The 27,641-nt window shown below is 40.2% G+C and overlaps 2 protein-coding genes across 5 annotated transcripts in view; both read left to right on the top strand.

The window, feature by feature from the left end:
- Positions 1-3,901, top strand: part of Uevld (UEV and lactate/malate dehyrogenase domains) — a 41,272-nt gene extending 37,371 nt beyond the window's left edge. For all 3 annotated transcript variants that reach the window (XM_013511841.1, XM_005380417.2, XM_013511840.1), the window contains 2 exons: positions 2,571-2,694; positions 3,455-3,901. In XM_013511841.1, the coding sequence (XP_013367295.1) occupies positions 2,571-2,694; positions 3,455-3,622 (292 nt within the window). In that variant the 3' untranslated portion in view covers positions 3,623-3,901. The remainder of the gene's footprint in view (positions 1-2,570; positions 2,695-3,454) is intronic.
- A 3,432-nt stretch (positions 3,902-7,333) lies between these two features.
- Positions 7,334-27,641, top strand: part of Tsg101 (tumor susceptibility 101) — a 38,958-nt gene continuing 18,650 nt past the window's right edge. The window contains exons 1-6 of one of the 2 annotated variants that reach the window (XM_005380422.2): positions 7,335-7,506; positions 14,195-14,279; positions 17,206-17,271; positions 19,812-19,975; positions 22,195-22,321; positions 25,965-26,031. In XM_005380422.2, coding sequence (XP_005380479.1) covers positions 7,465-7,506; positions 14,195-14,279; positions 17,206-17,271; positions 19,812-19,975; positions 22,195-22,321; positions 25,965-26,031 — 551 coding nt within the window. In that variant the 5' untranslated portion in view covers positions 7,335-7,464. Of the gene's footprint in view, positions 7,507-14,194; positions 14,280-17,205; positions 17,272-19,811; positions 19,976-22,194; positions 22,322-25,964; positions 26,032-27,641 lie in introns of both variants that reach the window. The other variant, XM_005380423.2, reaches the window with a different exon arrangement.

Raw genomic sequence — 27,641 nt, 5'->3', positions numbered from 1 at the left:
TTATTCATCACACATAAATACAGGATTTAGAAAGCAGTGTAGTGTGAGTGAAAATGCCATAGCATATGTTCAAGGAGAAAAGTATAATTCCCACTTCCTTGTATCTTCTGCTGTTATTTTGAGGCCTTCTGAGGTCTGGGCCCCAGAGGCTGCACTTCACATACTATATATTTTCATGTCATTTGTTGTTTCATCATCGCATAACAGCAGATTTTTCTAAAGTCTGAGTAGGGGTGACTTTATGTGGAAAGAAGGTACTCTTTTGGGGCCGGGGATTTAGCTCAGCGGCACAGCGCCTGCCTGGCAAGCGCAAGGTTGTGAGTTCGATTCCTGGTCACGGAAGAAAAACAAAAAACAAACAAACAAAAAAGAAGGTACTCTTTTATTGAGAAGTGTGTGATATAATTCATTCCAATCTGATTAAATTATCTTGCATTTATTGATTTTTGTTTACTTATAGACTTGGTGGCACTCAGGATTAAACCTTGGGCCTCAAGTGTGCTATGCACACATGCTGCCTCTAAGCCATATTCCCTATAGATGTTAAAAGAAATAAATTTTAAAAATTTTTAACTTTATGGAAAAAATGTAAAACAAAATTTCATAACAAAATAATAGGAGAATAACAATAGTTAATACATTGAGTATTATTTTTAAAGTAGTTAATCAGAGTACGAGACAAGAAATAAATTTAAGTGATTATTTTTTACAAAAAGTATGTATGCTTATTATAAAACTTAGAATACTGTAGCTAGTTATAAAGTAGAAAGTAAAAATCTAAAAAAAAAAAAAAGAGAGAGAAAGTAAAAATCTAGGGAAATTCCATTTTCCAGAGGCAACCACTGCTTAGTATCCACATGTCCCCAAAGGTTTTTTTCAGTATTTGTCCAAATATGTTATTATTTTTATAAAAGATTTATATTATTTGTATTGTCTTGCAACGTGATTATTTAATGATAAGTTTTGGACATCTTTCTGTACTGTGCATATAAATCTATTCCTTTTCCCCAAAAATCACTACTGTGGGTTGAACACAGGGCCATAGTGTTGAGCTACATCTCCAAGCCTGCCCTGTCTTCCTTCCCTCCCAACCTCCCTTCACCCAGCCCCTTCCCTTCTCCTTTTCTTTTGCTTTCTTCTCTCTCTTTCTCTCTCCCTCTCTTTCTCTCTTTCATGCTTTCTTTTTTTTTTTTTAATTTTTTTCCAGTACCGGGAATCAAACTCATGACCTTGTGCTTGCCAGGCAGGCACTGTGCCGCTGAGCCAAATCCCCAGCCCACTCCTTCATTCTTTTTTTTCAACAGGTCTTACTAAGTCACTAAGTTATCCAGGCTGTGCTCTTTCTTGTGATCCTCCTGCCTCAGCTTCTCAGAACTAGGATAACAAGCATGCACCACCATACCCAGCTCCTTTTCTTTTAGGAGATGCATGGTACTACATATGGTAGTGATTTATTTAACCAGTTCCCCTTTCAAATACAGCATACTTATTTGTATATCCTTGCACACTTGAACATACTGCTGTAGGACAGATTCCTAGAAAAAGGAATTTCTAGATCGGATATTGCCAGTCTTCCTGAAAATTTAAATCACCTTGTAGTCTCAACAGTTGTTATGGGAATATCTGTTTATACCTTCACAGGACCAGTTTTTTTTTATCTTTGCCTATGTTGGTAAGCAAACTGGTATTTATTGCTTTAATTCATTTTTAGTTAAATATTCAGAATGGTAAATGTCTTGCTTACTTTTCTCATTGCTGAGACACAATACTTGACACCCACAACCGAAGGAGGAAAAGTTTATTTCAGCTCACATTTTGTAGAGGTTTCATTCCATAATCAGCTGGCTCTAAGGCAGCGTGGCATGGCAGAGGGGCATCACAGAGGAGAAACAATTCATGCTATGGCACATAGAAGGTTGTAAAGCAGCAAAGCAGCTTTCCCTTTTATCCCATACAGGCTACAAGCCTTTTGAGTGGTTCCACCCACATCCAGGGCAGACCTTCCTATTATCCACACAGAACTATGCTAAGCCAATCAGGGGACTATCTAGTAACACACACCCTTAATCCCAGTATCACACCCCCTAGATCCAGCCACCTCTAAAAAGCCCCACCAATGAACACATTTGGCTCTCCGGGGGATATCTAGACACCGGCCATAACAGTGAGAATCTTTTTAGGTTTCTAGGGCATTTGTACTTTCTCTCTGTGAACTGCATATCTGACATTTTAAGAAAAGCTTAAATAGTGCTCACTTCGGCAGCACATACACTAAGGAAAGCTTAAATAATCATGATAAGCCTGCCTAATAATTGCTGTATGACTCTTACTTCTTTGTCATAAAAATACTACCTTAAACACTACATATGAACATGCCTATAAACCTAGCACTTGAGTGGCTGAGGCAAGAGGATCCCCTCGAGGTCAAAGCCAGCCTGAAGTACATAATAAGACCTTGCCTCCTAAAAACAAAAAAAAAAAGAAGAAAAGAAAAAACACACAAACAGGATGTGAAACTAAATGGTGTATGTTTTGTGCATTTTCTGAGATTATGTTTTTTTGTAACCTAGAGCCATGGAACTGTTAAGGGTAAAAGGTCAGAGATCCTGGTCTGTGGGACTATCAGTAGCTGACCTGGTTGACAGCGTCGTGAACAATAAAAAGAAAGTGCATTCTGTATCCACTTTAGCAAAGGTAACCGTTGTCATCATTCTGTCATATTTTAAACTTTCATATGAGTGTAAAACTAGCGAAACTGATGTTTGTACTCTAACCCAGGCATCTTCAGCTTTTAGAGTGAGATGGGAGGAGGCACTTTAATCCATGCCCTGTCCTGCTTAGCTCCAGGGAATCTGGCCTTTGCCCACCCTCAGGTAGTTTTTGAAGTGTTTCCATACCCTAGAAACTACTTCTGGTTGTCATTTATCACCTCAGCCAGCCACATCACCCCACACTGGTATGCCGTCTGGTCTCAGCTGGTCACCCGTCTGCTTCAGCCATTGTCTCTTGTCACTGTACCCAGACTATAAAGTCCCTAAAGCACAGCTAAGATGAGGTACAAATGCTCATCAGAAGTTTCCTGAATGCTTAGACTATGGAGGTGGGGACACAGCATGAAAGAAGAATGTCAAAGAGGCTGTTGTATTTGGCCCAGGCTGTGCACCTCCCCAAGGAATCCATTCAGTACCTCATTTCTCGGAGTCCCCCCAGCCTGCTACCCGTACTGCAGCAGCTAGCTTACCTCCCTGCAAAGGGAGTGTCTCTGTCTGAGTTCTGTCTGTCTCTCAAAAAGTTTTGGCAGTAATAATTTGAATTTAGAAAATAAAGAAAAAAAATTAGACTCAACTTGATATGACTTTGTACTAGAACTAGGAAAGCAAGAGAGCATGCATCTTTATGATTTAACTTTGTACAGTGACTGAGCACTATTATAATCCCTATCTTTTAATTTCAGGGATATTACGATATAAATAGTGAAGTGTTTTTAAGTTTGCCTTGCATCCTTGGAACTGGTGGGGTATCTGAAGTCATCAAAACTTCAGTGACAGAAGTTACAGTGACTGAAAAACTCCAGAGCAGTGCATCCTCAATCCACGGTCTCCAGCAACAGTTAAAACTTTGATTTTCAAACACAGTTACCGCAAAGGAAAAGTCATTTTAATTTCGCCAACATATATAGATTTGAAAACTTCTGTGTCTTTTACTTTATAAACCTTTTGGTTAAAATAGATTTTTTTTTGGTTAGTTTCATAATTTGAATCCTTAAAGAGTTAGATAAGGGAAAGAAAGTAATCTATTTAGGAGAGGTTCTTAATAAATCTGTACTCTTTTTTTGTGTGTGTGTTTTTGAGACAGAGTTTCACTATGTAGTTCAGGCTGGCCTTGAGCTCAGTTTGTAGCCCAGGCTGGTCTCGAACTCGCAGCGATCCTTCTGCCTCATCCTCCCGAATGCTAGGATTATATGTGTGCACCACCACACCCAGCAATATAGTCTTTAAAACTATAGCTGGGATAAATATTGACCTACTATGTGCATCATTTTAAAATGTGTATCCTAAACTTAAAGCACATTCAGCACTTTGGAAATAACCTGAAAAAAAATACATTTATAATCAACATGATAAACTAAAGGCCCAGGATGGACCTCACTTACAAAATTCAGAGGATCCACAGTGTAGGTTATTTATTTCTTTTGCAAAATACAGTTGGTGGAGTAGTTAAGCATTTTATTTTTCTTCTCCAAATTGATTAGCTACCAAAAACTAGAAAAGATTTTATATATATTTTTAAATAATAAAAGGGAAAGTAAAACTTTTTAATATATAAAGAAAAAAGCATATGTAATTTAATTTCCTTGGAATTCTCCTTTCTGAAGTTTTTTTCTTCAGCTAAATAAGATCCCCAACATGTCAAAAATTTACTATGATATTGGTAAAGCATAGATAAATGTATTTTATTATGAATAACAGTCAAGCAATTTGTTCTGAAGCCAAAACATGAGGCTTTCATAAAAACCATTGGTTTTCAGGGAGAGAGGTTGAGCGGACTGATGGTTCTGAGCAAACCCTCTGTCATTCCAGAAGAACGATTCAAAACACACAGGCTTTGGTGATGGGTCAATAGCAGTATTTTCACCAGGCGCTAGTGGTGAATATGCCTGGGCTAGGGTCAAGCCCTCCTGTTCCTTACAGTCTACTGTGGGAAACACAGTAGTAAAATCTCACAAATAAATATAATAAGAATTGTGAAGAAATTCAGCATACAATAGGTGAAACAATATGGTCAGGAAGATATGAGCCAAATAAGGGCAGACATATCATAGGTGGAGAAAAAGTAGACACAGTAATAGTGTCATCATGGAGAGTTGTAATGATGAACTTACTCTAAGTGGAAGGTGAAATTCAGTATCCCATGTTTAAGAAAGTATAAAAGTAATATGCTTACAAAGGGTGAGGATGGAGCTCCTGGGTAGAACACTTTCCTTACATGTGCAAGGCTCTAGGTTCCGTCTCCAGCCCTGAAAAATGAACAAACTGTGGATGTTTGAAGAGGGAAGCATTAGTTCTAGGTAGAATATTTTGGTGTTACCAAAACCTCCCTTTATTCTAATGTTACTCCTGTGATCACCTCTGTGTTACCTTAACAGTGAATACTGTCCTTTTGTATGAAATAGGAAAATAAAACTAAAAGAGTAATTTTTAGACTTTTCTAATAAGGTATAACTAGAAATTTGACAATTCCTAAAATCAAATTTCTAATATAATCTTAAACTATAATCTAGCTGTAAAATACGATAATAGATTCACTACAAGAATTCACTGCATTAATTATAGAGGGAATATGTCAATAAAACAAATATTGAGCACCTCCTGTTATTCCAATTATGTTAGAATTTGAATGTTCAGAGATGAATATTAGTCCTTACCCTCTGTGTCTTTTACTTATCTTTACAAACCTTTTGGTTAAAGTAGATTTTTTTTGGTTAGTTTCATAATTTGAATCCTTAAAGAATTAGGTACAATATGGAAGTAATTCTCTGTATCAGGTGTTTCCTTGAGTATTAAGTATTGGCAATTATGTTGTGAGTTCCACATAGAAGTCAAAAAGCTTTATCACTTCACTGTAAGTTGGTGATAATTTAACACTCACAATGCTTCTATTAACTTCACCTTTTTCATTTTTCCAAAATCATGCAGTGCCTCTTGATATGTTTTTTTAGTGAGCCTTGGATTAAAATGTTTTTTGATATTGTAGTAGAAGATATATTTTTTATTTTCCAATTTGCATTATGTTCTAAAATATCAAAAATAATAAAATAAACTTTGATTTTAAAATACCAGATGATGCCTGACTTATTAAATGAAATTTAATTCAGATTGAGACTTTTTTCATATAATTTGTACAGAATCCAGGACATTTAATTATTTCATTTTAAGTGGTGTGTAAAATTAAGAGGTTGGATTTTATGATTCACTTTCAAGCTTTAAAGAATTATTTTAGCAAGAAAAAATTTTAAACAATGTATTACCTGATGTGCCTCCAATTTATAGAAGCAGAGTTGCTCTAATTAAAAGTACTTCTGAGTAAAATGTGGATTCAAGACTATTTTGAACCCAGGTGTTGTGGTACACACCTGTAACCCTAGCACTCAGGAGCCTGAGGCAGGAGGATCGCTGTGAATTTGAGGCCAGCCTGGGCTACATAGCAAGACTTTGTATCACTCCCTACAAAAAACCCTGACTATTTTGAACAGTTTGCTTTTTAAAAAATATAAAACAGCAGGTGCAGTGAAATAGACTGACCTTCTGATTGGACTGGAGCTAATGTATGGTTTTCCAAGAATAATGGCTATTGGGATGGCTTTATGTGTGTGTGTGAGCGACAATTTATAATGAGAACTTCCACAAGCTTTCAGCTGTTCCCCTCTGGCGTATTCAGTTCTTCACTTAGATGCCTTAGAAAGGAATCGATACCATGGTCGTGTTCTCATTAGGCTATACTATAATTATCCAGACTTATGTTTAACATCCAAAAACCTACTCTTTCTGATACTTTGATACTCTGCCTATAAAACTGGTGACATGGACTATAAATAAATGTCACCACAATGAACTTTTATTGAAAAAATTGAATTTCAAGATCGAGGACCTACTCTTGCACTCTATAAAGCAATGAAGATTTGAAACCAAGCCTGGCCTCTCGGACTTAACGGTGAACAGGCTAGCCCACAAACACAAGGCAAGGTTAGAATGCATCCCCTATGATTTACGTCTGGGTACACAGAAGTTCTGATTTAGGGAGAGGTATCCTGCGGAGGATCTTTATGTCTGACTTCCTGAGAAACAAGGGATTTCTACACTTAGTCCTTACAAACATAGGAGGAAGGACTTTTTAAGTTTTAAAACAAAACCAAACCGTGTGACTACCAAGGAAACCCTGGGCATCTTCCTAATGGAAGCTTTTCTTAGAGATGGGGACATTTTAAGCCCGGCACTCGTCCACTATTTTCACAAGGGCAAGTCGGAGGCAGGCGGTTCCCTAGGTCCTCCCACTACCTCACTCAGTCCTTAAGGCTCACCGCAAGCCCTTCCTACTTCTTCCCTCTCTGCACCTGCTTCCTGAATCTTACGAGTGATTGTGAAATAGCTGCCAATCTCATCCCAGCCTTTGGAACGGGCTTGCCCTGCCTTTGGGATCCAGCTAGCTCCAGCACACCATTAGCTGGTCGGTCTAAATCCACTTTCCGTCCTGCCTGGGTGGCTTAAGGTGTTCACCTGTCTCCGCTAGGCGACAGCTTCGGAAGTGACGTACCGGAAGCGGAAGTGCGGCGGTGGCGCTGACTTCCTGTTAGAGGCGGGGGGTGGGGGGCTGGCCGCTCGGTGTGCGATTGTCTGGGGCGGTCTGGGGCGGCCCCGGAGCGGCTGACCCTCTGCCCGCGAGGACGGGAGTCGCCAGGCGGCCGTCATGGCGATGTCGGAGAGCCAGCTCAAGAAGATGGTGTCTAAGGTGAGGCTGCGACGCGCTCGCCGTCCCGCGATCGCCCACCGCTCCCTTCCGCGCTCGGCCCGGACCGGCCCAGCCCCGCGAGCCTCCCGGGCGGCCGGAACCCCAGCACCGTCCCCCGCCGCCGCCGAGGCCCCCAGCCCGAGGCCGTAGCGTTCGCACCCCGATACCCTGCGGGGAGTCGGGGGGCGGCGACCGTCAACAAAGGCGCGGAGTAGAGGCCGTCCGCCACCTGCCGCCCGCCCCCTTCTCTCTGCGGGAGAGTTTGGAGCTGTCTGGGGCGGGAGAGTTTGGGTCTTCAGTGTTCTGGACAAAAAGAAGGAGTCCTGCTTAGTTCTTGACCTGAGGCGGTTCACGCCGGTCCCAGTCGGGGGATCCGTCAGCCTTCACCCGCCCCTCGCTGGGCGCGGAGACCACGGCCCTTTCAGTTTTGCATTCCCCACGCCGCGCAGCCGGCCCGGGGGAGGCCGGTGACTAGCGGGTGAATTGACTCAGTTCAGTGAAACGAGCAGAGAATCCCAAATGCCAGACCCTCGCTACCCGAGTAGGATTAATGGAATTCGTTACCGCCGTCCCAGGGTAATGGTAACTCTTCACCACCACTACTGAGCGTATTATGCTTCTCGGAACGTATTTACTTTGGGCTCACACTACAGTCCTCACAGCTCGCCTACTGCATGATTTTTTTTTCCTCCCTTTTTAGAAAGCAGTTAGGCGTTTTGGATTTTAAAGCCATGATTTAATTTGATAGTTCAAATGTGGCACCCGGCCCCACAGTGGAATGGTTTTCCTTTTGTTGTAACTTACCAAATCTATCGGGAATGAGGTGTATGTAGGTGTTGAGAGCTGAGTCTTCAAACGGGTTAGTTTGGGATACTTTTGTGGTCGAAATTATCAGCTTGAGTGGGTTTTCAATTGATGCATACTTACTGCGTAGAAAAGTTTTGTTTTTTCTTAATAGACTTTTTCTAGGAAAATCGTCCCCATGATTCTTGGTTGAAGATCAGTTAACCTCTATAGAAAAAGCGGCAGGTTTCAGAAGAAAGCATCTCCTGGTTGTCCATCCATGACCTCTAGGCTTCTTTGTTTGCTGCTGGGAATTGAGAATATCACGAATGCTAAGCACATGCTTTAGCACTGAGCTACATCTCCTGCCCCGTTTTGTTTTGTTTTGTTTTGTTTTTTAAAGTAGTTGTCTTTAATTATAGAGGAGGTTTGGGGAAGCCTTAGATTGTGGCCCAGGTAATAGTCTGTGTTGTATAATTATATATCACTTTTTGAAAAATAGCATATTGTTTTAGGTACTTTATAACTGAAGAGGAACTGATCCATAATGTGCTTGATACTTAAATTGGTAGCACAGCCATTAAAAAAGCTTAGTCCTGAATGTATATCCAGTAATATTAAAACCCCTGTAGAAGCTTTCTCTAGACTAGAGGAACATGCCATGGGTCCCTTTATGCTTTCTTGTTATAGCATCACTACACCCATCAAATACACTGGGCTCCTTCCTTGATTTATGTTTTTTTTAAATATTATTACAAAATCATTTTTACTTGGAGAATTAACGTAGCCCACTTACTGTAACTTTTAGTTAAAACCCCTGTCATCATTTGTCAGTTAACAGAAATATATATATGTAAATAGACAGGTATGTTTTTAAAATTTATTTATTTATTTATTTATTTTGAGACAGGGTCTCGCTGTGTAGTTCAGGCTGGCCTTGAATTCACTATGTAGCACAGGTTGGCCTCAAACTCAGAGATTCCCCTGCCTTAGCCTCCCCCTGAGTGCTGGGATTACAGGTGTGCAAACCATGCCTGGCTGGTTAATAGAAGTATGTAGTGTGAGTCCATGTTGCTTTACATGAGTAACAATTTTGATTGTTCATGCAACTGCCTATATTTTTGCACATTATATCTACAGCATTCCTAGAGGTTGTGTCATAACCAAATGGGTGGAGGAGAGCAGACGCGTTAAAGTGGCTATGTATTTCACACTGTTTTAGGTACAGGGATACAACAGTAAACAGACAGACCCCACACTTGTGGAATTTAAATTCACATAGAAGGCAGTAAACAACTCAAGAAGTATATTTAAATAGTATGTTGGAAACTGCTAAAGAGTGTTGGAGAAAAAATAAAACAGGGAAGAGAAATAGAGTAGTAAAAAGGAGGTGAGAATGGGCTGGATTGCAAGTTGTATCAGATCAAAAAGGAAGGCCTTTCTGCGAAGAGCTGTTTGAGGAGAGACCTGAAAGAGGCAGGGAAACAAACCGGAACAGTCTAGGGTGAGGCCATTCCAGGAAGAAGTAAAAAGGGCAGAGGCTCTGGGGCAGAAGTTTCTCATGCACTTGTTGTAGAAGAAGAACGAAAGGTAGCATGTTGGGCCTGAAGTGACTGAGGGAAGAGGTAGGTTATAGTGTGGGTTCAGGCCCTGAGTGTCAGTGTAGAAGATTTTGGAGAGTCTTGCAGACTCATTGGAAGGCTTTAGTGTTTAGCTGAATTATGAGGGAAAGGCATTTAGCTCCTACCAGCACTACTCTAGCTGCTGTATTGGAACTAGACTGTCCAAGGGGGTAAGAGTAGAAGCAGGGACGCCTGTGAAGAGATTTTGAAATAATCTAGGCAAGTGGTGCTAGTGGTACACACCAGGGATTGTAGCTGTGGGTAGTGAGATGTGATCAGATTCTATGTATATTTTGAAGGTAATGCTAGTAGGCTTTTCTGATAACATTTGCTATGGATGTGAAAGAAAGAGAAGTATCAATAATAACTTTTAGCCGGGTGCCTATAATCCCAGCACTTGGGAGACAGAGGCAGGAGGATCGTTGAGAGTTCAAGGCCAGACTAGGCTGCAAATTGAGTTTAAGGCCTGCCTGAATGGCATAGCGAGACTTTGTCTCAAAAAAAAAAAAAAGAACAACTTTTACCCTGAACAGTTTGAAGGATATAGATAGAGAATAAATTTTGGAGGGGCTGGGGATTTAGCTCAGTGGCAAAGCGCCTGCCTGGCAAGCACAAGGTCATGAGTTCGGTTCCCGGTACCGGAGAAAAACCAAAAAACCAAAAAAAAAAAAAAAAAAAAAATTGGGGGAAAGATACAGAGTTTGGTTTTGGTCATACTCAGTTTGACATTCATTAGATACCCAGTGGAGATGTCGGATTGCTAATTGGATGTACAGTAGTCATCTGCAGGGTTTACATCCTAAGACCCACAGTAAATGTCTGAAGCTGGATAATACTGAGCCCTGTATATACTGTTTTTCATAGTGTGTCTGTATATTTATAGATAAAGTATATACATGTAGATAAAGTTTATTGTATGTATCATGCACATCAAGAAATTAACAATATATAACAATATAATAAAATTGCTACCATACTACCGTTTCACTTTGGGGCCGTTATAAAGTAAAATACGAGTTACTTGAACACAAGCACTAGAACAGTTGCTCATACAACTGAAGTGGCTTCTAAGTCATTAATAAGTGGGTAGCTTATCCAGTGTAGATATGCTAGATAAAGGAATGATTCAGTTCCTAGGAGGGACAGAATGGGACAGCGCAAGATCTCGTCATGGTATCACACTATTCAGCGGCATGCGAGTACAGATTGAAAATGTACATATTGTTTACTTCTGGGATTTTTCATTTAGTATTTTCAGACCAAAAATTTCAGGTAACGGAAACTGTGGAAAGTAAAGGACCACTATATAAGTCTGGAGTTTATGAAACAGGTTCACTAGAAAAGTTCAGGAGTTTTCAACATAGAAATGATATTTAAAAACACGCGAGAAACCACTGAAAAAGTGGGTTGGGTAGAGGACTGTTCCCTGTGGCCCAGTGTTAGTTCAGTAGAAGAAAAGAAGGATCCAGCGAAGAGACAGAAGTAACCACAGAGAGGAGGAAGACAAACCTTGGTGTGTTGGAAATTGAAGGGATAATATACTTTAAGAGAACAAATCGGGGTGGTAACCCACTCGGGCCTGCCTTCTGTCCCTCTCTTGGACAGAAGCTTTCTTTCCCTCAATAAATATATTCTGCTCTTTAAAAAAATTAAAAAAAAAAAAAGAGAGAGAGAACAAATCGGGCTGGGGATATAGCTCAGCAGCACAAGTGCCTGCCTGGCAAGCGCAAGGTCCAGAGTTCGATTTCCGGTACCAAAAAAAAAAAGAGAACAAATCAGCTTAGTCAACTGCTGCTGACAGGTTAAGACAAAAGCAGCTGGCTGTTGCACACCATGTAGCAAGTATTGGTGACTCTGAACAGTTTCAGTGAAGTGGTAGGTGCAAAATGCATGCACACACTTCCTGCTGCTCCAGCTGAAAACCTTGACATTATCTTTGATACTTCCTTTTCCTTTATATCCACAGTAAATCTGTCAGAAAATCCTACTAGTTCTCCCTCCACAATATCGCCACAATCTGATCACTGCTCACTTGTCTCCACAACTACAGAATGTCCAGATTGGCAGTGGGTTTGGAGAGAATAGGGTCTAGGTGCTGTGTATCAATGGTTGCTAACGTTGCAGGGGCATCCAGATATCACGTGCTCCTGATGGAAAACATCACTGTCTGTGAAATGACCTTGCTAAAGAGAAAGGGAGAGAGAAAAGAAAAATAACTTCTAGACCCAAATAATAATTCAAACGAAACCGTATGTTACAATACACCAACAGAATACAGTTAGCAAATTCCAAGCTATAGGAGCCTCTTAGGATAAATGAACAGATTTATTACACAAATAACAGATTTCTTCCACAGATAAATTCCTAGGGGTAAAAATAGAGATAAACCTATCAGCTGAAAATCCACTGAACAGTAGATGAATAAAATATGGTGTGTCCATATAGTAAATATTACGCAGTACTAGAAAGGAGTGACATACTGGTACATACCACAGTAGGATGAGTCTTGAAAATGTGGAAGAGGGGCTGGGGATTTAGCTCAGCGGCAAAAGAGCCTGCCTGGCAAGCGCAAGGTCGTGAGTTCGGTTCCTGGTACCGGAGAAAAACCAAAAAAAAAAAAAAAAAAAGAAAATGTGGAAGATCATAAAAGATCACACATGATCTTATTTAAATGAAATATCCAGAAAAGACAAACCTATAGAGACAGAATGTGAGTGATTGTCTAGGGCTACAAAAAAGAAAATGAGAAGAGTTATTGCCAAAAATGGAACATGGAAAGTTATTGCTAAAAGGTATTGGTTTCTTTTGAGGATAATAAGAATGTTCTAAAATCAATGTAGTGTTGTAGAGCTATGCTAAAAATCACTGAAATATACAGTTTAAAAGTGAATTTTATAATATGTGAATTATATCAATAAAACTATAAAATAGAGATGAGTATTGTCTATTTTGGGATATATTTGAATTTTTCCATAATAAAAAGTTTTTACAAGAAAGCATAGAAAGAGAACAATCATAGGCAGTAAACATAGGCAACTCTTTGCATGAAGGTTTTTTTTCCCCTATAAAGAAGAACTGAGGGCAAAGTGGCAGCAAGAGGAGCCAGGGAGTATAGGAATGGCTTTGTGTGGGTAAGATGGGACAAGTACGTTTGTGTGATAAGACTGATCCCATAGATGGACAAGTTAGTGCTACAGGACAAAGGATAAGAAATGCCTTTGAGTAGACCTGGATTTATTACTTACTTTTTGTATTTTTTCCTTATTGTTTATAACTGTCTTTTTGTGCTGTGAGACTTGACTTTATATTCTTTTTTTTTTTTTTTTTTTTTTTGAGTCGGTTTCACTGTGCAGTTCAGGCTGGACTTGAACTTGCCTCAACCTCCAGAGTGCTGAGATTACAGGCATGCGCTATCACGCCCGGCTTTGATTTTATATTCTAATTCTTCTATTGAATGTTTTGATTTTCCTACCACATTTTTTGTATCCAACAGTTCTTATTAACTGCATGTTCTTATTTCATGTGCACGATATCTTTTTCTTTTTTCAAAGTTACTAATTGTTTTTGAAGTTGTCTTCTGCTTGCATTAGGTCCTTACTGGTACGTAGTTCCTTGTTTTCTGTTTGTTTTGGTCTCTGACTTGCTTATTAGTGTTTTATTGGCCTAGCTTACTGCTCTTATTAAGAAAGAAACATTGAAAGCTGATTAAAAGCTTTGTGTGCAAGGGTGCAGCTTGTCAGTTGGTGAGCTTCAATGTGCTGTGGGATGAAAGGCTCCGATGTCCTTACGTCCTGCTAGGAGTCCCCAAGCTGGGTTGCTAGTGCTTCTGGAGTGGAATGGAGCAGATGAGATGGAAATCAATACAGCAAATGATACAGTGCAAAATTGATGTTGACAATTCACAATAAATGTTGATATTAGCAGTGAATGCCGCAGCTTGAAGAGAAGGGAGAGGTGCTCATGGGTTAAAGGGAAGCTGAAAATGACTCACTGGGAGTGGTATGTAAGCTGTACCTATATGGTAGGGCTTGGAGAAGGATGGAGGTTTAATTTGGTGGGTCTGTTAAGTTGGACAGAAGAACTAAGATGAATGTAACTTCAAAGGCAAGCTGAGGGCAAGTAAAGGATTCAAAGAGGTGATAGAAGAAAAAGCTACTGAGGCCCTTTCAGGCTGTAATTAATGATTACTGCTATAAAGAAAATAAGATTTTAAGAAAATTAATGTAGCAGTGAGATAATGAGCATTGGTTTTAAACTAAATTCTGTCATTTTTTGCTTTTCAGTACAAATACAGAGACCTAACTGTACGTGAAACTGTCAATGTTATTACCCTATACAAAGATCTCAAACCTGTATTGGATTCATATGGTGAGTTTATGTAATAAGAGCACTCATTACTCTACTGTGAGCTTACTCTTCTTATTAATTGTAGTTTTCTTATTTTCCTATTAAGCTTGCTGGTTTTCAATTGTAGGAATGAAGGTCTAATAAAAGTTTTAGGGCATAAGAAATTATAAGGTCTGATAACAACATATTTGTTCAGCTCTTTAAGGTTGTTTTTTTTTTTTTTAACCCAGAACTATGCAAATTTAGACCTTGGAGGGATTCCCTGTCTCCACTACCCACCCTCCCTAGGGGTTGAACGCAGGGCCTCCCACATGTTGGGCAAGTATTCTACCACTGCGCTGCAAGCCCTCTTGATTTTGAGACAGTTTTGTGAAGTTGCTCAGGCTGGCCTTGACCTTGTGATCCTCCTGCTTCCTGAGTAAGGAACCTGGGATTATAGGTGTGCTTCACCTGGCCACAAGGGAGTTCGTGTGTGAGCGTGTGTGTCTGCGTGTTACTGTGCTAGGGAGAGCAAGCACTTTATCACTGAGCTACCCTCCCAGGCCGAAGGAGGGAGTTTTAAAGATAGTGTAGTGCATCACTTCCCAAAGCGTTATCTGTAGACAGCAAGTTATGAAGGGTGTTATAGGGGGAAGGCTATGAGGATAAGATTAAAAGAATTCTGTGGTAAAGTTTGAGCAGTTGTGGATTGGAAAAATCAAGTGGGTTTCAGCCAGGTACAGTGGTATATGCAGATAGTCCCAGCTACTCAGGAAGCTGAAGCAAGAGGATCAAGCACTTGAGCCCAGGAATTCCAAGTCTAGCCTGGGCAGCATAGCAAAACTCTGTCTCTTCAAAAAGAAAAAAGTTAAATGCATTTCACTGTTACAGATTTCTGAGAACATTTAATATGCTGATATGCAGTACATCACAAAGAGGAGAAAGCATGTATTTACACAATGTACGCTACAGGGACTGCACTACTGGTGCTTCCCTTTTTCTCCTCTCACAGCAGTTCTCTGTATTCTCAGGAACACATCTTGCAAAACTATATTTCTAGCTGTCTCTCACATTTTAGAGATGCACAAAATATTTTTCAATATGGTCTTTAATTCTGTACAGTAGGTAAACTCAATTTGTCTTTATTTTACTTTTAGGGTTTGAGTTAAAAGTGACAGCACGTGGAATTTTTCTTTTTTAAAAAACACATTATTTTCTGTCCCCATTGAATCCTAACGGAATCTCTTCAACTGTATATTCTTGAAAACAACTAGCATGCCAGGGCCAAGGGAAAATCTGTGCTACCTCCCGTTGATTAATAAAGCCCTTGGTTCTGAAGGCAGGGAGCCAGCCAAGAAATTCTGAATTCCACTCAGCCCTAGGCTTTGAAAGCAGTAGGCCCTGGTGCAGAGAGGTGGGAGGCCACGGAGGGCAATCAGTTCTGTGCCTTCTGAACTGCAGAGACAAGAACTAGAAGTCGTCTCCAAACCTAGGGTGCAGCTACCCCTCCTTCCAGCCGCCCTTATTTCTGTGTGCAGACTGTCCTGTGGAATTTTGATCTGAAAAAATATTACCAAAAGTAAAGTTAGTCATTTTAAAACTGAAATGGCTTCAGTGTGGAGAAAAATGATTGTGGCTAGAACTGTATTGTGAGTGTATAGTTTTTACTGCATAATAAAATAATAAATATGTTCATCAAACAATAGCTTCATATGGCTAGACCAAATGTAAATCACTATCAGGATACTTTTAGAGTAAATAAAACCCTAAATTTAAATAAGATTTTTTTTATTTTAAAATACACAAAATCAGAATATTGCAACATATTTTACAACTGTCAACAAGAAGTAAAAGAACTGAGGTCTCCATGGATGGTGGCCTGTGCCTGTAATCCCAACATTTGGGAGGCTGAGGCAGGAGGATCATTATGAGTTTGAGGCCAGCCTGAACTACATAGTGAAACCCTGTCTCAGAAAACAAACAAACAAAAAAAGAACTGAGGTCAACAGTGTGGTTCCGAGTATTTTTTTTGTATTGTACATTATAGTGTTTTCCTTATGTGGTACAATGTTCAAGTCATTAAAATTATAGTGGTTTATGTAACACAAATTATATGCCCCAGTTAATCAGTTAATGGTACAAAAATGTGCGTCATGTGAGAAATACATATTGAAAGAAGCTATCTGTATTTAATTAACTGTGTAAACTTTGCCCTTTTTAAATCTTTAATACTGTGGTTTAATACTCTGTTGAGATTGAGACCAGCAGTGAGTAGGGATAAAGCCCGGGGGTTGGTCAAGCATAGTGACACTAGTTATCATGTGGTATGGTGACATTTGGTGGTGGCTTTGGGAGGCTTTTGTTGTTTAAGATCCTGGGGATCAATCCATGGCCAAAACATACTAGGCAGGTACTCTACCACTGAGCTACGCCCCCAGCCATGATGGTGCTTTGTAAATAGTTTTAGAATCATGTTAGTTGGAGACCAGAAGCACCTGTTTACTGGAACTGCAGCACTCACATCCCTTTTTTTTCCTTTTTCTTTATTTTTTGCGGGGAGGGGCATCTTTTTGAGGCAGGGTTTCACTATGCAATTCAGGCTGGCCTTGAACTCACTTTGTAGCCAAGGCTGGCCTCAAACTCCAAGCGATCCTTCTGTCTCAGCCTCCCCAGGGATGGGATTACAGGCGTTTACCAGCACACCCAGCCTCACATGCATTTCTGCAAGTAATTCAAAGTATCTTTTCTTTACTCTTTGAAGAGCTGATCCCATTCAGTGAATGAACAAAGGACACTTTGTTATTGGACAGAATGGATGATACATTAACAAGTTAGCCCCTTTTATAAATAATAATGAATTCTAACCAGTATTTCCAAAAGAATAAGCTACATGAAGTCTCTACAAAAATGCTCATGAATCAAAAACCTTAAAAATGCTCATGATTAAATCTTTGTTCTCTCCTTTCAGTTTTTAATGATGGCAGTTCTAGGGAACTAATGAACCTCACTGGAACAATTCCTGTGCCTTACAGAGGTAACTGCATTATGTTACTTATGTTTCCAGTACAGCCGTGTTTGATGCCATAAGTACGTTGCCAAGGAGTTACTCATGGCTTTCATTATGATAAAGAGATTTAACTTCTGTTCTAACTGAACTTCATTTGGCAGCAGCACCTCACATTTGCAGCTTTTTAAAGTTTCTTATCAAGAGATAAAAATAAATATGTGCCTGGCTGCACGGGCAGAACTGTCTCATGGAATCAGAATCTTAGAACTAGAATGGGGATCTGAGACCTCTGTCCCCATGACTCACCACTGATTTCACATAGTACCGCTACCCAGGAGGCAGTGGGGATGGGGCACTGGCTGCAAAGGAGAATAAAGTCTAACTTTTCTGGGACAGTGCACAGTAATAGGATATTTATGCACATAAATAGATATTTATGCAAGGAATAAATAGATATTTATGCTACTTTGAATGGCTATAGAATGGTATAATATAAAGGTGCTGTGAGATTACAAAAGAGAACCAGACTGCGTGGGAAGATCACATAGGTGGTGACATCTGAGCTTGCTGTTGTTCACCAGACACTTACTCCAGGCAGAGGGAGCGCAGGACCGAGCCTCCCAACACCCTATCCGGCCAGTAGGATGAGCTTAGGGAAGGCAAGTGAAATCAAGATTCCTAACCTTGCCACTACTCTAAGAAAGTAAAGTCTAATCTAGGAGGAGGTTATAGATGTGTGGGGTGGGTGGGGGTGTAAATTTTATCTAAACCCAGCTGCTATCACCCATCCCCCCTCCCCCATACTGGGGATTGAACTCAGCCTCATGTATGCTGGGCAAGTGCTTTACCACTGAGCTACATCCCCACCCTCCCTCAGCCATTCTGCATGTGGCAAAAGTTTACAGGCCTAACCTGTTCTGGAGAAGTCTTCATTGTCACAAAGCAGAGAGTTGTGGATGGTGGAGGTGGAGGTAAACTTCAGTTTTGTGTATTAGTGCAGCTGGCCCAGGACCAGTTTCATGACAGTGGTATTGGTGACCCCTGCACAGTGCCAGTTACTGGGGACCCCTGCACTGAGTCCCCTATCTCCTGCCTGGAAATACGGCACACCACCGGAAGAAAGAGAGCAAGAAACAAAATAGGGTGCAGGCAGGGATCTGGGATGGCCAGTTGTTCTCAGGGGACAGAAGGCCGGTTGGCAGCCAGATTCTTGGTATTGATTCATTACATCTGAGTGAAGGACGATGGGAGAAGGGCAGTGGGCGTTTCCGGGAACAGAAATGGCGAGTAAGGTGGGCTGGTAAGACCAACAAAGCATTCTTACAAGGACAAGGGTGGAGGGGGCGGAACTGCGATTTCCCCGGATGCCTGCTGTCTCCAGCAGATCCTGTCTTGCCCTGTGAGTGCCCCAGCACTCATCAGCCCAATGGCTTCCAGCCATGACCAGAAAAGAACGGGGAGTTTCCACACGTTCCAGTCTGGCCAAAGGGCAGGACAAGAGCAGGTGTGGACATCCCCTATACTCAACTTATAATTCGTGGTCCTCCATAGAGTGGGTCATGGAGGACCTGGGTACCTCCCATGCGCAGCTCACAGAGGAGTTCAGAGTCCTCCAAGTGCCCAGTGCTGGTGCCGCGCCGCGGTGACAGGCGGGCCTCCAGCGGGGCTGTAAGTGCTGATGAAGCTTCCCTCGCTTGTCCCCTGCCTGCCACCTGCTAGTTCCAGGCAGGCCACGCACCTGTGGGTTGGGGATCCCGTATTAGCATGTATCCTGTTGGAGCTTTTGTTATTGTTCATTGTAGAAGTAATTTGGGGTTAAAAAAAAAAACCCAAAGTCTCACAACTCTCTGATGTGCATCTAAATTATGCTAGATGATTCAAATGGTTTCTTGGGACCTTGGGCTTTGAGCCTTAAAAGAAAGACTATGATTTGCGTTTGATATATTACCTGTTGGATCCTTTGAGAACGAATAACTTCGCTATTTCATTTTAACTCTGTACAGTGAAGTTTCTCAGCTGAGACATTTCTGTTTCATAAAACAAGGAAAAAGGGATGGTATTCTAGATTCTGAATGGTTAACACCAAAAATGCCTTATGCATTGGTGAAGCTGATGCCACCCCTTAGGATTTGTTTGACTGGTGGACTGCATTTTATAATCTGGCTTTTGGGAAGAGAATTTCAAGTCTATCTTTTGTATGTCTTTCTGTTATAGCACCTAATCCCTGTTCTTTCTTCCATTTCCCTTCCCACCAAGCCTTATTAACTGAAATGGTAAGAGTCACGTAGCAAAGAAGAGATTGGCTGAGCTTATTCCTGAAGACTTGTACAGTAGCAGCAAGCAGACACTGACAGAGTAGTGATCAGTTCGCTCCCTCATCCTGCTGATGTGTTTTACAAACTGAAAATTCTGGGACCTGATCTTAAATAGAACTTTGAAACAGATATTTGTTGTGGTTTTATGCATCTGTGTGTGTATGTCGTGTAATTGCAGCTCTCTTGTTCCTGTTAAGGTGTGATGGCAAAATAATAAATGTAGAGTAACTGAAATTTTTCTTTCTCTCTCAGGTAATACATATAATATTCCAATATGCCTATGGCTGCTGGACACGTACCCATATAACCCTCCTATTTGTTTTGTTAAGCCTACTAGTTCAATGACTATTAAAACAGGAAAGCATGTTGATGCAAATGGGAAAATTTATCTCCCTTACCTGCATGAATGGAAACACGTAAGTATTCATAGGAGTCTGAATTCACTGTATTTTATGTTTTGCTTACTAACATCTGCTTTCTGTAACACTCAGTAGGATTCCAGGAAGGCTAGATAAGTTCAGGTAATGGACTAAATGCTGAGCTGAGCGGATTAAAAAAAAACTCTGAGAGAAATGCGTCTTGTTTTTGTATAGAGCTTTGAAATTTTGGGGCTGGGGATTTAGCTCAGCGGCATAGCGCCTGTCTGGCAAGCGAGACGTCATGGGTTCAATTCCCAGTACTGGGAAAAAAAAAATAAATTTACAAAATACTATTTTACTTTCCCAAGTTGAACTTTTAAAAATAGACTATGTTTATATTATAGAAAATGGATTAAAAAATATGCTGGTAAAATATATTTGTGGAACTCAGGTGTCATTATTTAAGGCAGTCCTGTCAAGAATAATAGTTGGGAACTTCTGTTTCTGTCTCTGATGGTCTAACTAGCAAAGCAGTGATCCTGCCACAAATACTAGAAAAGCCAGGTAGAACACAAACAATATCTGTTGGAACGCTTTGGGAAGCTGTTGAGGCAATCAAGACTTGAAGAGGCAAGATTCTACAGGAAGGGAACCATAAAGAGACGAGCTAACATCGTGCCCCTGACTTTCCACCTCGTGCTGGTCACTGACTTGGCACAGGTTGAGAGTCCGAGAATCTGGACAGAGGGCTTTAAGCCGAGAGGCTGAGAAGCTGGCGGCATTTCAAGCAGCCTAAAATGACTGGAGAAGACAAAAGTTGCTGTTCTCTCTTCCAAGGTATCCAGGGCTTTAGGGTCCAAGATTTGGGAGAAAAGGATGCCCCAGAGAAGTGAGTCAGATCCTCTTGGTTTCCCCCTCAAGATATATGCTAAATCCCTAAGCTTCAAAGACAAGATGCTAAAAAAGCTCAGCAGAAAACCTCTGAAAAATATAGCCAAATGCTGAGCGGCCTCAGGTTGAGGATGCAGTTGGAATTCCGAGCCTTACCAAGAAGAAAGGATCTAAGGAGGCTCTTAGTTGGCCTCACTGGAGAAACTTATCTTAGGAGAGGCACCCAGAGGTACACAAGCCTTAGGAAGCCCAGCCATGAGCCAGCTCAGTCCCTCATTTTATTAAAATGATCCTTGGTATGTCTGCCTGCTTCAGGAGAGTGTGAATTCTTAGTAGAGGAAAATAATAATACAGACCTGTGTGACTCCACGAAGTGTCCAGCAGTGTGAAATTACCAAGCACACCAAGAAAGAACCAAGAGGAACAAAGCAACAAAAACATCATACTTCCCTGTCTCCAGGCTCAGCACTACATGTACAAATAAACACAAGAAAGAAACGTATTAGAACAGTGAGAATGAGCGCGTTCTCACAGGAAGCTTTGAGAAGTATTATTTATTGTCATTGTCCGCAAGGTGGGTCAAAATCAGACAAATGCAGTGAGTTTGGTTCTTGTTGGTAACTGTAGTCAGAAGTAAAAGGGGTTATGATGATGATTAGCTGAGTAAGATGATTAGCCCTTCAGACCCTGATGAGTTCATGAAAGAAGCAGTTAAGATGAGGTCTACAGAATAGGTAAAAATTGAACCATCATAAGCCAGTTTCAGCAGTTTTACCTAACATAGTTCGTTTTAAAGTAGTGGTCAGTAAATACTTGAGAGAAAAAATTTAGCAACCTGTACGGCAAAACTGGCACTTGGTCCACAACTGTTATTGGAAGGAAAGATCCTTCAACAGTTTCTGTCTTTTGAACTTTTAATCCAGCATTTTCTAAGCTAATCTACCTACAATTTTAATTTATAACACTATCCTTGATAAAAATTGAGAACATGTACTTCCAAGGTAATTCTGTTTATCTTTTAAAGCATCAAGTAATATTGTGATTAGGGTTTAATATCCATCCTTAAGTTTATGTTAGTGTACTTGTCCATTGAAAATAAGGTAAGTTTTGGTTAGCTCTATGGAATCAGTTGAAGAATTTTGCAATCTACTATTTTAACTAATGCTCTTGTATATCTGAGGCAAGAGCCTTGCCACAGATACACAAATAACTATTAAAAATCACATACTTTTATTACAGTCAATTAATTTAAATGGCATTTTTATGATTGGGGTCCTACAAAGAAAATTGTCAAACTGAGTCGAAAATTGATGAGAAATGGCCAGACTTTTCCTTCTCGCTGGAGAATGATTCTGCAGTTGACAAGAGTTCGTTTTCCTTTTTAGCCTCAGTCAGACTTGCTGGGGCTCATTCAGGTCATGATCGTGGTGTTTGGAGATGAGCCTCCCGTCTTCTCGCGTCCTACTGTCCCAGCGTCCTACCCACCGTACCAGGCAACAGGGCCGCCAAATAGTAAGTAAAATTGAGATTTGATTAGAAAACTTGAACAAAATAAACAGCCTTCTAAAATGTTTGATAACTTTGCTTTTTAGCTTGTCAAATTAATGGAGTTTTTGGAGGTGTTCAGAGGCCCCACATCTGCATGTACAGATTCCTACCAAAGGCTGGCATTTGGGCTTCCATTTGTGGGTAGAAATCTAAGTATGTGTGTGCTGGATTCCAAAATGGAGGAGAAAGTGCTGGAGTAGAGCTAGAATTTTTTAAATTATGCATGCCATGGAATAGCCTTAATTGATCATCTCAGAAGTAGATATAACTTGGAAGGTAGTTTGACCTCACCTTCCTCTTTGCGATTCCAGATTAGTGTGTGGGTGAGAACTAACTATAAGGTCAGCCAAATCATTCACATTCAGCTATTCCAGGTATACAGAATTGGATGTCTAGCTTTCAGCTTTCTTCTCTTTAGTACAGCCAATTCGTGATTCTATCTTGTGAGTAGGGGCGATGGTAACCAAATCTCCCCCTAATTGATAAGTATTACCCCTATTATCTTTTTTTAAAAAGGTAATTCTTACTGGTACTTTAAAGTCACCCGGAATAATTTGGGAATTGGTTGTACTCACTGGGTTTGTCTTTATTAAATCTCTATTGATTTTATTGTGTCTTCAGCTGTGATTTTGGTTTTTAATGTATTTTACTTAAGAGTGTAGTTAAGTGAACATATTTGCCTTTTAAGGCAGATTATGTGAGCTTTCATTTTTTTACTGCTAAAAATCAGCCTGTTCTTTTTAATCTGTTCTTTCCTGAGGACCTTCATGACTTACGAATAAATGAGAATCGAACAGAAAGAACTTGTTGTGCTCCTTCCCCAACTTCCCAGAATAAGATTGGTTTTAGGATTAGCATCTCCATTAAAGATCCCAGTGATTCTTTGGGATCAGAAGTTGTTTTTATCTTATTAAACACTATGTCTCCTGTACCCAGGAGAGGAGAATCTTGCTCACTGGAGTTTGAAATACCAAACACCATATTTTCTAGTCTCAGTACTTTTCTTTATCTGCTCAAAACATAGCCAGTGGCTGCTTAAGGCAAAGCTCAGCTTTTCAGAAAGTTAGGTAGTTTCCTAACAAGACTTTTTCCCTTTCTTTGAGCTTTATGTTGACACTGAAAAAGAGACCACACTATGATCCCTATTGCAGTTTTTATACGCATTATCATAAGTGACGCCATTGCCCATCCAGTCCAGTTTTAATACATTTTATACACTTAGGCAACATATATTATTATTATTAGGCACCCTAAAGAAATAAAAGTCTGAATTTCCCCCCACACACACATACCTACAATTAAATAGACAAGAAATTTGGACACATACTTAAAGAAGTATTACAGTTGAGAAATTACATACTTTTTATTATTTCAGAACATTTTTTATTTCTTTTAAGATGGCTGTTGAGATAGCTATGAGTCATATTAATAAACATTGTTAGTAATGGCATGTTCCTGTGGTCCTAGTTACTTGGGAGGCCGAGGCAGGAGTATCTCTTGAGACCTGGAGTTCAGGGCCAGCCTGGGAAGCCTAGCATAACTGCTAAAACAGTCTTTAAAAGTACCTCATAATAAATCAGTCAATCAATCAACCAGGCATTATGTAAAACCTCATCTTTTGACAATAATAATAATCCACATTTACTGAGCATTAATTATGAATCATAGTTACGTACAGTAAGTCCCCAACTTCAGACAAGTTCCGTTGTGGGAGAATGTAAATCGGATTTGTTCATCTTAACCTTTGACACAAATATACAATGTAAAAGCACAAACCAAACACACAAAAATAGTGTAAGCTATTGTTACTTTTACAGTTACCTTAAAATGGTACAGTACAGTGCAATTGCAGATAAACTCGGTTCGGTCTCATTGTCGCTTTTGTTTCCACGGTCATTGCCCTGCACTTGCTAGCGGTCCCTCCGCACCCCTCTGCATCTCCCCGCTTGCGGCCCTCCTGAGCCCTGACTGAGCACTGCACAGTGAGCACGCAGCAGCACCGCTGTGACGGTGTCCGGCAGGCGGATCTGCCTCCTCGCTTTGCTCCTGCCTGTGAATATCTGTCACGAGTCCGTTCATACCTGTGGGAGCCTGCGACTCACGTTCCTAAGTCGGGGGCTTACCGCACCTCACGTAGCACTCTCACGTGGTCACCACCGTTCCTCACACATGAAATACATTACTACTGCATTTGATTCTGGCTCCGAAATCACTGCGCTCTGCTATCTGCTTCCTTGCTGGTCTTGTTTCCCAGAGTTGAAACTTAAAAGCTTTGGTGAAATTGCTAGCTTTTTAGGACTTTGGAAAAAGCAAATTGCTTATCGCTGTTCCCGCTAACTGTGTGACTGTTAACACTGGTCTCGGAGATGTGTGCTCAGCAGCTGTAGGAAAGGCTTCCCGCAGGCGGGCCCCCTGCCTCCGGCCGCGCCCACGTCCGGGGAGACTGGCTCCCTTGGTGGAAGGTCTGCGTGCAGCACTGTGCGTGGCCTGCGTCCCGGTGATGTGGGAGATACGCCTCGCGTGGGCAGTCTTGCTTAGTCTTTACTCGTTTCTCTCCCTAGTTAGACTGCAGGCAACTGCAGGCCAGGGAGTCTCTTCTTCCCTCCTCACCCCTCTTTTCCATCAGATCCTGCTTCTTATCACACGGAAGACACAGACATATTTGTCATCTTAAGAACTAATTCACCATTGTTTTCAATGAGAAAAGTTTCACTAAGAAAAAATGGATTCTCCGCAAGTGTCATTGCCACTTCCGGCCAGAATGACGTTCTTCCTTCTGTGATGAGATTCTTGGCACCCTGACCTTAGCTCTGTGCTGTTAGGGTTCGCTTTAAAAAGAGAGTGTAAGGCATTCTTTTAAAATGGTATGATTTTAACGTCCTTCTCTAGTATTTCCAAGTTTTTGTTTTTAACCAATCTAGATAAACATGAATGTAAGTTTTGAGTTGTACTTCTCATACTAAGTTAAAGTCTTAAAGTTCTCAGGCAAGCCAACAAAAACTAGCTGTGCTCATTGGTCAACACAGTCTTCATAGAAATATCAGATAATTCTTAGATATAATAAAGAGATCACTTTCTAAGAACCTGATCTTGGACCAAGTGAGGCCAGAATTACCTTCTTCTAAATTATAAATTGAGCCAGGCGTGGTGGTTCATACCTATAATACCAGTAGTTGGGAGGCTGAGGCAGGAGGATCTCCATGAGTTCAAGGCCAGCCTGGACTACATCGTGAGGCCCTGTCTCAAACAAATACAAAAATAATAAACAAGTAAACTTGACCACTACATTAAAGAAAAACAATTATAAATTGAACCACCTCTTGTCTCAAGTTACAGCTCCTTGAGAGCTAATTGAGCTGACCAAGTTGACCTGTTTGCCAGTTATTTCTTGTTGGGGTTTTCATGAGTATTGTAACTTACGTTTAATGATCTGAGAATTATGCTTGAGGTAAAAAAATAGTGTGGGTCAGATGTTTGTTTTGAAGCGAAGATTTGGATTCTCTGTGTGAAATTTTGCTGTGGTTTTCACACTGATGTATATCTGATGTGATACCCTTCCTATTCAGGACTGTGCATATTATTTTAAAATATTAAAAATTGTTTTTAGCCTCCTACATGCCAAGCATGCCCGGTGGAATCTCTGCATACCCATCCGGATACCCTCCCAATCCCAGGTAATAAAAGATTATGCTTTGACTACGTGTATTTGAAATTCTATTGGATTTTTAAATCAAAATAATGGTCACCAATAAGAGTGTTAAAATCAGTTCAGTTGTATTCCATAGATGATAAAACTTGGTTTATTGGTAGCATTTTATAACATGTGTATATAGTTTGAAAGGAGTTTTTTCTAGTCTTAAGAAATGGAGCGGCATTTTATTTTGAGAGAGAAAAGGGGTGGGTTGGTAAAGACAGTGATCCTGATTGATCTTGGACCTTGAAATCCTCGCTAGTTCCCAGACCTTCACAAACTGTGTATCTAGTGTAGACAGTTGAAAGGTTAATGGAATACAAAATACATGGAATACAAAATACATTGAATATCCAGGGAAGAGGATATCTCAGTACTCTTTAAAAAATTTTTCTGTACACTGCAGGGAATCAATTCACAGTTCATATGATTAGATCAAATATGTCCTGGGATATTTTTTCATTTAGTTCATAGACTACATTAATTACCAGCCTTTATCATCCACTTGATAATAACATAACACAGGTAAATGAAATTAATAGTGAAATCAGTTATGAATAACACTAGAGGGGCTGGGGATATAGCTCAGCAGCACTAGTGCCTGCCTGGCAAGCACAAGGTCCTGAGTTGGATTCCCGATACCTAAAAAAAAAAAAAGAATAACACTAAAGAAAGTCAAGGAGAAAACATTAATGTGTGTTTTAAATGTGTACCTGCTCCCGTGGTGATTCAGAAGTACTCAGCAGAGGTAGTCTGTGTTGCTTAAAACAAAAGACTGGTCCCTAAATGAGATTTCTAGCTTAGCTTTATATAAGCAAATGTGAAACTTCACAGATAAATGCAGCCAGATTTCCTGAATACCTCTATCATTTCCTGGCTTTTCTTAATTTCAGGGACCAGCTTTATAAAATAGTAAGCATTGAGGCACTTCAGATAGTTAAGCAGAGACCAGAAGATTCCTGTTACAGTGGTATAATATGTAGGATATGTTTTAGATTTCTTGAAACCTTACATTTCCTGATTAAGTTCTAGGCGTAGAATCCTGTCTGAAGCCTTTATAAATATCAGTTGGTAATAAAAAAAAAAGTAATTTCAGACCTAAAGAGAATAGTTGTTGAAGGCATAGTAAGGAAATAAACTTCTGAACAGTAATCTAAAAGAAGCTTGTAGAGAAAAATGAGAATACTGACGAAAATGTAAATCATACTTGCGGTCTTACATAACCATAAAAAAACCATCCTTTGAGGTTACTTGTAGGAAATTCCTTTTTGAGACGGCTGTTTTTCAGAGATTTAATTTTTTCCCCCTGAAATGTAACCTTTAATCTCAAAACATAACATACTAATGAATTGTTAAGGATAACTATTTAAGCTGCTGCCTGCATCTTTTTGTATGTAAAAAGTCTTGGCAGAAGAGCTTCAGAACCTTTTTCCTCTGCTTTTGTTTTAAATAAAAATTAATAAATCATTTACTCAATTAGATTCTTCATATGAAACAATGAATTTGAGTCTTTATTGTTATACAAAGTCAGACTAGAGGATCTTTTAAGAGTTCTTCCAACTCTTTAAGATTTTTTTTTTTTCCTTTTTTTTT

This window comes from Chinchilla lanigera, unplaced genomic scaffold (genome assembly GCF_000276665.1).
Source record: "Chinchilla lanigera isolate Chin_1 unplaced genomic scaffold, ChiLan1.0 scaffold00013, whole genome shotgun sequence".
Lineage (NCBI taxonomy): Eukaryota > Metazoa > Chordata > Mammalia > Rodentia > Chinchillidae > Chinchilla > Chinchilla lanigera.
The sequence above is the reverse complement of the archived record's forward strand: the minus strand, read 5'-3'. Positions and strand labels throughout refer to the sequence as shown.